The 14,154-nt window shown below is 42.7% G+C and overlaps 1 protein-coding gene across 1 annotated transcript in view; it reads left to right on the top strand.

Moving 5' to 3' along the window:
* The window catches only part of eloal (elongin A, like), a 65,069-nt gene that overhangs the window by 19,532 nt on the left and 31,383 nt on the right, over nucleotides 1–14,154 (top strand). The window contains 1 exon segment of the mRNA XM_078213589.1: nucleotides 2,272–2,377. Within this exon segment, the coding sequence (XP_078069715.1) occupies nucleotides 2,272–2,377 (106 nt within the window).

Here is a 14,154-nt window from a genome sequence, read left to right on the forward strand (position 1 = left end):
GAGGTCTGCGTAGTCATCACTGCAATCAATCATCTTCAGCTGCTTCATCAATGACCCTTCCTCTATTGTAAGGTCAGGGTTGGGTGATTGCACCATCCTCAGATACTGAAGCAGTTTGTGGCCGTGTGCAACAAGACCTGGACATATTCAGGCTTGGGCTTACAAGTGCTTGCGAAGTAACATTGCCCGGCACCTTTGATCATCACAAGAAGAGAAAATCAAACTATCTACCCTTGACATTCAATGAGGCATTACCATTGCTGAATGCCCACCATCAGCATCTTGGGGGATCAAGAAAAGAATGGGGAAACTACTCAAATGATGTTTAAGTAGCTAGAGTACAGACAAAAATATCTGGGAGTGACTGTATACTTGGCACTTGTCCAGATTAGTTATTGCAGATTGGAATTCAAAACGTCAAATGCAATGTCAAGCTATTTGGCCAGATCAAAGTCAGAATCTGTTGTAAGCGCTCAGCCAGAACGCGATGCAAGCCAGAAGGCTGATTCTGAATGTTAGTGCAGAGAAATTCAACTCTTCAAACTTGAAATTAGGTGATATACTGTACTCCAACAAGCGCTTAGAAATAAATTACGCTGTGCAATAGAAACGAGAAATACAGAGTACCAGTTAAAATTTGAAAGAAGCAAATGCAAGGAAAGAAAACCTCATTTAAAAACTGATCAGAGAAGTTAGGCTTAGTGTAAGGAAGCATTTTGTTTCAGGAGTAGTGATTAATTCCTGGAATGATTTCTGAGTGGAGACAGAAATTATGGTGAAGCTGGGACAGGATGAATGGGTTGAATCAAATAACTCCCCTCATCTATAATTGTCTTTCTTTGAAGCACGGCACGATGTTTAGCACTGCTACCTCGCAGCGCCAGGGACCCGGGTTCGATTCCCAGCTTGGGTCACTGTCTGTGTGGAGTTTGCACATTCTTTATGGGTTTTCTCCGGGTGCTCCGGTTTCCTGCCACAGTCCAAAGATGTGTGGGTTAGTTTGATTGGTCATGCTAAATTGCCCTTAGTGCCAGGGGGACTAGCTAGGGTAAATGCATGGGGTTGTGGGGATGGGGCCTGTGTGGGATTGTGGTCAGTGCAGACTTGATGGGCCAAATGGCCTCCTTTTGCACTGTGGGATTCTATGAAGATTGAATCTGAGAACACTTACAAAGGTGAGATTTTAATATATGGATTTACAAAAGTTATTTGATGTGCCACATAAGGTTTGAAAATTATGATGTATTTCAGATAAATGCAGTTATATGAATAGAAAAATGGTTAGGAATCATAGAATCTCTGCAGTGCAGAAGGAGACTATTCCCCCCCCTCCCCCCCAATCCTCATAACCCTGCACATTCACCATAGCCAATCCACCTAACCTGTCCATCTCTGGGAGGAAACCAGAGCACTTGGAGGAAACCCACACAGGCATTGGGGAGAACATGTAAACTCCATGCAGAAAGTCACCTGAGGCTGGAATCGACCCCAGGTCCCTGGTGCTGTGAGACAGCAGTGCTAACCATTTATGCTGCACAAACAACTATAGGAATACATTGATGTTCCATATTAGTGCATGTGGCCAGGAATCTGGAACAAGACACTTCTTTTTTACTTTTGTTTTACCATTTATGTAAATGATCTGGATATAGGCCCAGAAGGAAGATATTGAAACCTAAAAGATACAAAAATTAGGTGACATAATTGAGCAGTGTGGGGAAATAATGTAATTCAATGTTGATAAATGTGAGATGGTCCTTGTTTGGGGAGAACAAAAGTGAGAGGAAACATGATATTCTCTATACAGCCATTGATCAGAAAGTGGAATTATTGGACAAGTGTTTGGAATTGAGAAACATTTGAGAGGGCAAGGTATTGCAACTTTTGGTGAGGATCTAGCACCAGCCAAAATGGGCTGATTTGACCAACTTGTCCTCCATTTTCTAGGATTCAGTCTGTACTTCAGGATTGTGTCATTTGGATGCTGGATACCACAATGTTCACCACTTTCTTGCCGTTATCAATTTCTGTCACCTTGTTTCATATTCTTGTTTCACTTGTAACCAAGTTGAATATTCACCTGCTTCTTTCTCTTCGCTGAATTGCTCTTTGCCAATTTTTATATAACTGCAAGCATAGGAAATAATATAAAATGTTCTGTGCACTCTCTCCATTTGAATAATTTTCTCCTTGGAAGTTTCAGAGTTGTTTTATTCTATTAATAAATGAACAATCCAGTTGATTTTACTTGGTTTCTTTTATATTCTACAGGGGAAAATTGATATAAATACTTTGCTAGATATCCCATTGCCTAAATTTCTACCAGATGTTACTGTTATGCCTTCTGATAGCCCACCTACATCTCCCATCAAGAAATGTAAGTGAATCACAAACATTTTAGGAGAGTATTTTTCTGTCATTATTGTTTTCCTTTCATGGTAATCTTTCCAGCATCTACATTACCTAGCTTTAAAGACTGATGTCTCCCACAATATTCGTAGCTTGATATCGGTGAGTGTGTCAGAGAGGTTCAGTGATGCTGGACAGGGTATTCAGGACTCTTAGGGGGGAGGGAGATAAACCACAAGTTATTGTACATGTGGGGACACACGACATAGGGAGGATAGGGGAAGGGGATATTAGGCAGGGATTTATGGAGTTGGGGTGGAAACTAAAGGCCAAGACTGACAGAGTGGTTATCTCTGGACTCTTGCCTGTACCACGGGATAGTTTAGAGAGGAATAGGGAGAGGGAAGGTTTGAATTCATGGCTGAGGGGATGGTGCAGGAGGGAGGGGTTCAGGTACTTAAGCAATTGGGGCTCGTACTGGGGAAGGTGTGACCTCTATGAGAAGGATGGTCTACACCTTAATCAGAAGGGGACCAATATCCTGGGGGGTAAATTTGCTAAGGCCATGCAGGGAGGTTTAAACTGATTCGGGGGGGGGGAGGGATCCTGAGTAGTGGGGCTGAAAGTGAGGGATGCATGGATGGGGACTGCAATGCACGGCATTGCAGAGGTGGGGTGGAGCAGGGTTTGAAATGTGTATACTTCAATGCCAGGAGTATTCGCAATAAAGTGGGTGAACTTGCAGCGTGGATCAGTACCTGGGACTTCGATGTTGTGGCTATTTCAGAGACATGGATAGAGCAGGGGCAGGAATGGATGCTGCAGGTCCCGGGGTTCAAATGTTTTAGTCGAAGTAGGGAAGGAGGTAGAAGAGGGGGAGGGGTAGCATTATTGGTCAGAGATTGTATCACAGTGTCAGAGAGGAGGTTTGATGAGGACTTATCTGTTGAGGTAGTATGGGCGGAGATTAGAAATAGGAGAGGAGAGGTCACCCTGTTGGGAGTCTTTTATAGACCTCCTAAAAGTTCTAGAGAGGTTGAGGAAAGGATTGCGGAGTCAATCCTGCTTAGGAGTGAAAGTAATAGGGCAATTGTTATGGGGGATTTTAACTTGACTAATATTGACTGGAATTGTTATAGCTCTAGCTCGTTAGAGGGGTCAGTTTTTGTTCAAAGCGTGCAGGAAGGTTTTTTGACTCAGTATGTAGACAGGCCAACTAGAGGTGAGGCTATATTGGATCTGGTGCTGGGAAATGAGCCAGACCAGGTGCCAGACTTGGAAGTTGGTGTGCATTTTGGTGATAGTGACCACAATTCGGTTACGTTCACCTTAGTGATGGAAAGGGATAGGCATGAACCTCGGGCCAGTGGTTTTAGCTGGGGGAAGGGTAATTATGAGGCTATTAGGAGAGAATTAGGAAACATAGGTTGGACTAGGAGATTACAGGGACTGGGAACGTCCGACATGTGGAGTTTTTTCAAGGAGCAGCTACTGCGAGTCTGTGATAGGTATGTCCCTGTCAGGCAAGGAGGAATTGGTAGGGCTAGGGAACCGTGGTGCACCAAAAAAGTTTCTTTGTTGGTTAAAAAGAAAAAGGAGGCTTATGTTCGGATGAGACGTGAGCACTCGGGTAGTGCACTAGAAAGCTTTAGATTGGCTAAGAGGGAGTTGAAGAGCGAGCTTAGAAGGGCTAAAAGGGGACATGAGAAGACTTTGGCGGATAGGGTTAAAGAGAATCCTAAGGCGTTCTATAGGTATGTCAAGAACAGAAGGTTGGTTAGGGCAAGTTTAGGGCCAGTTTATAGATGGCAGAGGGAAGTTATGTGTGGAACCGGAGGAGATTGGTGAAGCATTGAACCAATATTTCTCTTCGGTGTTCACGCAAGGGGACATGAATATAGCTGAGGAGGACACTGGGTTGCAAGGGAGTAGAATAGACAGTATTACAGTTGATAAGGAGGATGTGCAGGATATTCTGGAGGGTCTGAAAATAGATAAATCCCCTGGTCCGGATGGGATTTATCCAAGGATTCTCTGGGAGGCAAGAGAAGTGATTGCAGAGCCTCTGGCTCTGATCTTCAGGTCGTCGTTGGCCTCTGGTATAGTACCAGAAGATTGGAGGTTAGCGAATGTTGTCCCATTGTTTAAGAAGGGGAACAGAGACTTCCCCGGGAATTATAGACCGGTGAGTCTCACTTCTGTTGTCGGCAAGATGTTGGAAAAAATTATAAGGGATAGGATTTATAGTTATTTGGAGAGTAATGAATTGATAGGTGATAGTCAGCATGGTTTTGTGGCAGGTAGGTCGTGCCTTACTAACCTTATTGAGTTTTTTGAGAAAGTGACCAAGGAGGTGGATGGGGGCAAGGCAGTGGACGTGGTATATATGGATTTTAGTAAGGCGTTTGATAAGGTTCACCATGGTAGGCTTCTGCAGAAAATGCAGATGTATGGGATTGGGGGTGATCTAGGAAATTGGATCAGGAATTGGCTAGCGGATAGGAAACAGAGGGTGGTGGTTGATAGTAAATATTCATCATGGAGTGCGGTTACAAGTGGTGTACCTCAGGGATCTGTTTTGGGGCCACTGCTGTTTGTAATATTTATTAATGATCTGGATGAGGGTATAGTTGGGTGGATTAGCAAATTTGCTGATGACACCAAAGTCGGTGGTGTGGTAGACAGTGAGGAAGGGTGTCGTAGTTTGCAGGAAGACTTAGACAGGTTGCAAAGTTGGGCCGAGAGGTGGCGGATGGAGTTTAATGCGGAGAAGTGTGAGGTAATTCACTTTGGTAGGAATAACAGATGTGTTGAGTATAGGGCTAACGGGAGGACTTTGAATAGTGTGGAGGAGCAGAGGGATCTAGGTGTATGTGTGCATAGATCCCTGAAAGTTGGGAATCAAGTAGATAAGGTTGTTAAGAAGGCATATGGTGTCTTGGCGTTTATTGGTAGGGGGATTGAATTTAGGAGTCGTAGCGTTATGTTGCAACTGTACACAACTCTGGTGCGGCCGCACTTGGAGTACTGTGTGCAGTTCTGGTCCCCACATTACAGGAAGGATGTGGAGGCTTTGGAGAGGGTGCAGAGGAGGTTTACCAGGATGTTGCCTGGTATGGAGGGGAGATCCTATGAGGAGAGGCTGAGGGATTTGGGATTGTTTTCGCTGGAAAGGCGGCGGCTAAGAGGGGATCTTATTGAAACATATAAGATGATTAGAGGTTTAGATAGGGTGGATAGTGATAGCCTTTTTCCTCTGATGGAGAAATCCAGCACGAGGGGGCATGGCTTTAAATTGAGGGGGGGTAGTTATAGAACCGATGTCAGGGGTAGGTTCTTTACCCAGAGGGTGGTGAGGGATTGGAATGCCCTGCCAGCATCAGTAGTAAATGCGCCTAGTTTGGGGGCGTTTAAGAGATCCGTAGATAGGTTCATGGACGAAAAGAAATTGGTTTAGGTTGGAGGGTCACAGTTTTTTTTTTAAACTGGTCGGTGCAACATCGTGGGCCGAAGGGCCTGTTCTGCGCTGTAATGTTCTATGTTCTATCATGCCTTCTTCCTACTATAGTGAGGCACCGGGCCTCCATTCCAGAACCTTCCCATGATTAGAGATCAGAAACCTTTATTTTTGGTGCAGTTTAAATGATCCTGCTGGATACTTGTATCAGGCTCTGGACTCTGCGAGGGTGATGGTCATTTCAGCTGAGCATTGATTCAGAGAAAGATCATAATTGTTCAAGTGTAAATGCCAACTATAAACGCTTTAGTACAATGACAGCTGACTGGTCACCTCAGGCTGTATATAAGAATGATGTAACTAACGTTATGGAGCTCTTTGCAATAACAAAGTTTAAAAAATAAGAAACTTCTCAAAACCTGCAGTGTTTCAATTATGTGGGCCAGCTGCAAATAGGTCAGTAGGCAGTGTTAATAAGGTACAGTGTAACAGAGAGCTGTCTAATCGGATGAAGTTGGTTTGCGGCTCAAGTGCATTTATAGGGTGAATGACCTGCTAAAGCACAGCTGGTTACAGTGAGCTGGAATTAGAATGGAGACCTTTTGAAAATGGGAATTTATTGACTGGGAATTATTCTATCTGCTCATTGACGCAGAGATGAGCAGCTCACAAAGGTAAATCCATGGCCTAAAAGGGTTTCATATCATTATACACTGCAAGCAGCATTATGACAGGAAGGAAATGTACAACTGGGATGAGCTGCACGTGAACCTGTCTGGAGCCACAGTCCAAGCAGAAAGAACAAACGGGACCGTAGAACAGAATTTAAACTGATACAGCGGAAGGTGGCGCTTCTGAGTAGAAGCAATAGTCCATGACTTCTCGTTCTCAATCCTTCTATCAATGGGAGCAGATTTCCCCCCAGTCGTCTTTGTCCAGACTACTCATCCTATGAAATCTCATCTCAACTGTCTCTGCTCCAAGAAAAACAGTCCCAACTTCTTCAATCAGTCTACTTAATTGAAGTTCCTCATCTACCATCACATATTTCCCAAAGGATGGCATATAGAACTGGATGCAATACTCCAGTTGAGACTGAACAGTATTTTACACAAGTTTAACATACCCTCCTTGCTCTTGCCCTCTATGCCCCTGTTGATGTAGCAGAGGAAACTATGGGCTTTATTTACTGCTCTCTCAACCTGTCCTGCCACTTTTAATGATTTAAGCGCACGTGCACCCAAGTTCCTCTGCTCCTGCATGTCTTTTAGTATTATATCCTTCAGTTTTTAATTCTCTCTGGGATCTTCCCACTGAAATGAATCATTTCACTCTTCTCGGCATTGAATTGCATCTGCCACTTGTCCACCCATTGCGCCAATTTGTTCACACAATCTTCCTCGCAGTTCACAGTGCTTCTGAGTTTCGTATAATCAGAAAATTTTGAAATTATGCCCCTGTACACTAAGATCTAGGTCATTAATACATATCAGTAAAAGTAGGGCTCCCAACAGTGACACCTGGGGAACTCCACAACAAACATTCCTCCTATTTGAAATATATCCACCACTCTGTTTTCTCTCATTCAGCAAATTTTGTATCCATGTTGTTGCTATCCTTTTTCTAAGCTATAACTTTGCTCACAAGTCTGTAGTGTGGCACTGTAGCAAATGCCTTTAGGAAGACCATACACCACATCAACAGTATTACCCTTATCTATCCTCTGTCTGTTAGATCTTCAAAAGCAAACTCCTAAGTTAGTTAAACATTATTTATCTTTAACAAATACAGGCTGGCTTTAATTAATTAGCCCTTCCTTGAGCAAATCAGTGGCATAGTGGTATCGTCACTAGGCTACAATCCAGAGACCCAGGGTAATGCTCTGTGGGGCCAGGTTCGAATCTCACCACAGCAGGTTGTGGAATTTGAAGTCAATAATAATCTGGAATGAATGACACCTCTGAAACCATTGTTGATTTTAAAAACCCACCTGGTTCACTAATGTCCTTTTAGGGAAAGAAATCTGCCAAGTCTCTACCTGGTCTGGCCTAGATGTGACTCTGAAATAGTCCAGGAAGACACTTTGTCTTTTGATCGACCACCCAGCTTCAAACTAGGAATCAACAAAAGCAAACTTAGCCCTGTCAACTCTGCAAAATTTTCCTTTACTAACATCTGGCAGCTTGTGCCAAAATTGGGAGAGCTATCTCACAGACAAGTCAAGCAACAGCCTGACATAGTCACACTCAGGGAAACAGATTTTGCAGATACTGTCCCAGACATCACCATCCCACCAATAGGACAGACCCAGCAGACATTGCAACACAGTGGTATACAGTCGAGAGGGAGTTGAACCATGAGCCTTCAATATCGACTCAATGACTCAAAGTCATTCATGACCTTACTTTCACCATAAGGTCAGAAATGGGGATGTTCACTGATATTCAGCACTACTCACGACTGCTCAGATACTGAAGCAGTCCCATGTCCAAATGCAGCAAGACCTAGACAATAGTCCAGATTTGACAATTAGCAAGTAACATTCATGCCACACAAGTGCCAGTCAATGACCATCTTGAACAAGAGGAAATCTAACAATTGTCCTTGACGAATCCCCCACCATCAACAACCTGGAGTTAACATTGACCAGAAACTAAACTGGACTAGCCATATAAGTTCTGTAGTTGTTGGAAGTAACATTTGCAATTCTCCAGTCCCCTAGCACCATCCCTGAGTTTAAGGAAGACTGAAAAATTATGACCAGTGGCTCCGCAATTTCCATTCTCGCTTCCCTTTATTCATTCCATCCTGGTGTCTTATCAACAGATACTCTTAACAGTACTAACACCTCCTTAGCAATCTTCTATTGTCTGAACCTCTTTCACTAACCTGATCCGCATCTTTTTTCTTAGTGAAGATGGATTCAAAGTATTGTGACAATCCCAGTTACTACTGGACAAGAAAATCCCAGACTGGAACCCTAGCTCAAAATACTGTAACATTTTAGAGACAGAGGTTTACAACGTGGAAACAGACCCTTCGGCCCAATTTGTCCATGCCGCCCTTTTTTTTTAACCACTAAACTAGTCCCAATTGCCCACGTTTCACCCATATCCTTCTATAGTCATCTTATCCGTGTAACTGTCTAAACGCTTTTTAAAAGACAAAATTGTACCACCTCTACTGCTACTTCTGGCAGCTTGTCTCAGACACTCACCATCCTCTGTGTGGGGAAAAAATTACCCCTCTGGACCCTTTTGTATCTCTCCCCTCTCACCTTAAACCTATGCCCTCTAGATTTAGACTCCCCTACCTTTGGGAAAAGATATTGATTTTCTAGCTGATCTACGCCCCTCATTATTTTATAGACCTCTACACGATCACCCCTCAGCCTCCTACCTCTAGAGAAAAAAGTCCCAGTCTATCCAGCCTCTCCTTATAACTCAATCCATCAAGTCCCGGTAGCATCCTAGTAAATCTTTTCTGCACTCTTTCTAGTTTAATAATATCCTTTCTATAATAGGGTGACCAAAACTGCACACGGTATTCCAAGTGTGGCTTTACCAATGTCTTGTACAACTTTAAGACGTCCCAACTCCTGTATTCAATGTTCTGACCAATGAACCCAAGCATGCTGAATGCCTTCCTCACCACTCTGTCCACCTGTGACTCCACTTTCAAGGAGCTATGAACCTGTACCCTAGATCTCTTTGTTCGGTAACTCTCCCCAACGCCCTGCCATTAACTGAATGAGTCCTGCCCTGGTTCAATCTACCAAAATGCATCACCTCACATTTATCTAAATTAAACTCCATCTGCCATTCGTCAGCCCACTGGCCCAATTGATCACGATCCTATTACAATTGTCGATAACTTCTTCATTGTCCGCTATGCCACCAATCTTGGTGTCATCTGCAACTTACTAATCATGACTCCTAAATTCTCACCCAAATCATTAATATAAATGACAAGTAACAGTGGACCCAGCACTGATCCCTGAGGCACACTGCTGGTCACAGACCTCCAGTTTGGAAAACAACCCTCTACAACCACCCTCTGTCTTCTGTCATCCAGCCAATTTTGTGTCCATTTGGCTACATCACCCTGGATCCCCTGAGATTTAACCTTGTGCATCAACCTACCATGCAGGCCTTGGTGAAGCCCATGTAGACAACATCAACTGCACTGCCCTCATCGACCTTTTTGGTTACCCCTTCAAAAAAACTCAATCAAATTTGTGAGACATCATGTTCCACTCACTTTTGTTTTAGAAAATTTGAGTCACAGGACCAAATTGGTTTATAACAAGAAAAAAATGTTGAACGTAAGTTTGATAATACAGTACTCCTTTACTCCCTGCCCTGCTTCACAAATGTATACAGTTTTCAAAGATAATACCCCACTCTGAAACCAAATGGCTGATGCTACTTGACCTATTTTCCGTGGACCGACCTCTCAATTCTCCAGCTGATTATCATGTAAAAGTTTTCCAAACTCCATTCCCAAGAAGACACACTTTAAAACCTTCTTTCAAATGATGCTTTCCATCAGCTGATTCTGTAATTTCCATGTAAAATTGTATCTCTACACCTTTCCTACTAGTTGGTGGCCTATAGATTATGCTGAGCAATTGAACAGCTTTTATCCCTTAAATTTAGCCATGCAGGTTCTGTCCTTGATCCCTCTAGGACATTCACTTTCTCCAGCACTGCAATATTCCCCTTAATCAATTTGACCATCCCTTGCCCTTTTTCTTCCTTTCATGTTCCTATGCATCTTGTATCCAGGAATATTTAATGTCCTGCCCTTCTTTGAGCCAGCTCTTTGTAAGAGCTACAACGTCATATCTGCACTTCGACTCACCAATCTTCTTTACCACACCATGCATTAACCGTGATTTAGACTTGATTGCTATCTCCCTTACACTGAACCTACCTAATAACTTGCACCATTTCTTGCTGTAGTGCTATCTTTCTCTCCTAGTTTACTGCGCACCTTGATATTTTGCTCTGATATTACCTCTTGCCAAGTTAGTTTAAACCCTCCTCAGTAGCAGCAGCAAATTCAAGGAATTCAGTCATGGCTCTATTTAGGTGTATTCTATCTGGCCGTTATAGGTCCCATCTTTCCCAAAGCTGGTCGCAATGTCCCAGGAAGCTAAAGCCTTCTGCCCTGCACTATCTTTCCAGTCATACATTCATCTGCTTTATCCTTCTGTTTCCAAACTTGCTTATGTGTGGTACTGGGAGTATTCTGGAGATTACTATTTTGAGTACTGCTTGCTAATTTCTCACCTAGCCCCCTAATTCTGACTTTACATTTATGGCTGCAGAAACACCTGTCTATTCCCCTAATTATCAAATCTCCTTTCACTATTGTTCTTCCAAACTTTTTCTGCTGTTCTGTACAGCTGTGTCATGGACTTAGCTCTGGCTGCACTCTCCAGATGATCCATCAGTCTCATCAGGATTCAGAAGTGAGTACTCATTGAACAGTGGGATGCACTTGGGGAACTCCACTACCTGTCTGGTTCCTCTTACTGTTTCGTAGTCACCTATTCTCCCTCTCCCTGCATACAGTTACGGAGCGACCACATCTGTAAACGTGCCATCCGGGAATCCTGGAGTTTCCATATAGCAGAGGGTGTATACTATAGAGGTCCAAGCAACCTTGCCATTACTTTATCTGTTGGATAATAAACCATGCTACAACTAAAAAATTTCAAAATAAAAGATTGGACTCAAAAGCTACTCCCTTCCTAGTTTTGGCTTAGAATCGATCCCAAACTTTGGAGAAGGGGAGACACAGCAGTAATATTCATCAGCCACTCACCTCATGGCTTTCTTATGATGTGACTGATTTTTTTAAAGAAAATATCTATAATGAGGAGATAAATGTGAAAATAATAGAACAGGTGTAGTTGGAAACTTAATGCTCTAATGTAGACTGGGAAAAAAAAACAGTGCAAAAGGCAGAGAGGGTGTAAAATTCCAACAATATGTACAGGACAATTTTCCTAATTATTCTATTACTAGCCCCCCAAGAAATGAAGCTGTGCTGCATCCAGTTCTGAGGAATAGCAAGGGCAAATGGAATATGTTACAATGGGAGAGTTTCTGGGGAATAGTTGTCACAATTAGATTTAACTAGTTATGGGAAAGACCAATGGAATGAATAGCCAACTGGAAAGGAGACAATCTCATTAATTTTAAGAAGGGACCTAGCGCACGTACACTTGAAAAAAAGATTGGACAAGAAAATAGTAAATGAGCGATTGCATACCTTCAAGATGGAAATAGGTCAGGTACAGCCCAAGCGCATTTCTGTAAGTTGGAAAGACAGGGCATCCAAAGCTAAGGCTCCCTTGACGACAAAGGAAAAATAGGTCAAAATAAAACGGGAGGAGTTTTATGATGTAGCAATACAGAATATAATCAAAAACCAGGCAAAATATAGAGTGCGGGGCAATTGAAAAAGAAACCAAGAAGGGAAAATGGAAAAAAGGAGTATGAGAAAAGACTAGCAGCTAACATAAAAGGGAACCCAAAAATCTGTAAAAGGATGGTTAAAGAATGGTGGAGGCAGATTATGGTCAAAAAGAGGGATTCTTAAAGATAGAAGATTTAACTGAATTACTGAATGAGAACTTCAGTAATCTTGAAGGAGGATGAAGGCAATGTTGATATAAGAGGGAGGAGCTGAGATATTGGATAGGATACAAAATATAAACGGGAGTTTTACTAATGTCCCAGCCAGTTTGAAAAAGTGGAGAAGGATACACCGGTAACTACAGGCCAATTAGTCCAATGCCAGTGGTGGGAAAATGCCTAGAGACCATTGTCGAGGACAAAAATAACAGAGAGAGAGAGAGAGGGTTGATGAAGTTTTGCAATAAATGTATCAATGTTCTTTCAAAAGGCATTGGACACAGTGCCTTATTACAGACTAATTTAGAAGATAAAAGAATATGATCTAATGGCACAAAATTGGCTGAGGAATAGGAGGGCAGAGGTTATTGGTGAACTGATGGTTCTCTGACTGGAAAGAAATACAGAAAGAAGTCTCTCAACACCAGGTTAAAGTCCAACAGGTTTATTTGGGAGCACAAGCCACAAGCTTTCGGAGCACTGCCCCTTCATCAGGTGAGTGGGAGTTGTGTTCACAAACAGGGCATATATATGGACATAACCATTATCTTGTAAATTGAGTTTATGTCCATATATATGCCCTGTTTGTGAACACAACTCCCACTCACCTGATGAAGGGGCAGTGCTCCGAAAGCTTGTGGCTTGTGCTACCAAATAAACCTGTTGGACTTTAACCTGGTGTTCTGAGACTTCTTACCGTGCTTACCTCAGTCCAATGCCGGCATCTCCACATCATGGAAAGAAATAAGCAGTGGTCAGTATCGGAACCAAACCTTTTTTGTTGTATATAAGTGATGTGGATGTTTGTATGGGGAGTACAGTTTTGAGGTCTCCAGATGATTTAAAATTTGGCAAAGTAGTGAAGGGATAGGAGCAGATATCAGAAGTTCATAGACTGGCAGAAATGGAGCAAGTGCTATTTAATGAAGATAAGTCAAGTGATACAATTTGGGAGAAATAACATGAAGATGCACTGTAATCTAAAGGATAAAAGCAGAGGGATCTGGGGATACATATTTACAAATCTTGAACAGTGACAGGACAAGTTGAGAAAGTAGTTAAGAGAGAGCATTGGGGCACTTGGCTTTGTAAATAGAAGCATTGAGTGGTAAGAAAAGGAAGTTGACCTGGCACAAAGGAAGATGGTTGTGGTTGTTGGACAGATGTCGAACACCTGTCCCAGAACATTACTGCAGAAGTTTCTCAGGATAGAGTCTAGACCCACCATCTTCAGGTATTTCACCAATGAACTTGCCTTCATAATAACATCAGAAGTTGAGATGTTTGCGGATGACTGGACAATGTTTACACCCTTTTGTGACTCCTCAGATACTGAAGCAAGCATGTCTAAATTCAACAAGACTTGGACAATATCCAGACTTGGGCTGGCAGGTGGCAAGTAACATTTGTGCCACACAAATGTCAGGCAGTGGCCATCTCCAACAAGAGAGAATCTAACCATTGCCCTTGATAATCAATGGAATTGCAATTGCTGAATCCCCCACTATCAACATCCTGAGGGGTTACCATTGACCAGAAACTGAACTGGACTAGCCATATAATTATGTGGCTACAAAAGCTGGTTAAAAGCAAGCAATCCTGTGTCAAATAACTCTCTTGAAGTGGCCCTAGAAATAGTGGACACAATGATCATTTTCCAGAATTCTATAGATTCTGGAAGAGTTCCAATGGATTAGAGGG

The sequence above is a fragment of the Mustelus asterias genome, chromosome 5 (assembly GCF_964213995.1).
Source record: "Mustelus asterias chromosome 5, sMusAst1.hap1.1, whole genome shotgun sequence".
Taxonomy (NCBI): domain Eukaryota; kingdom Metazoa; phylum Chordata; class Chondrichthyes; order Carcharhiniformes; family Triakidae; genus Mustelus; species Mustelus asterias.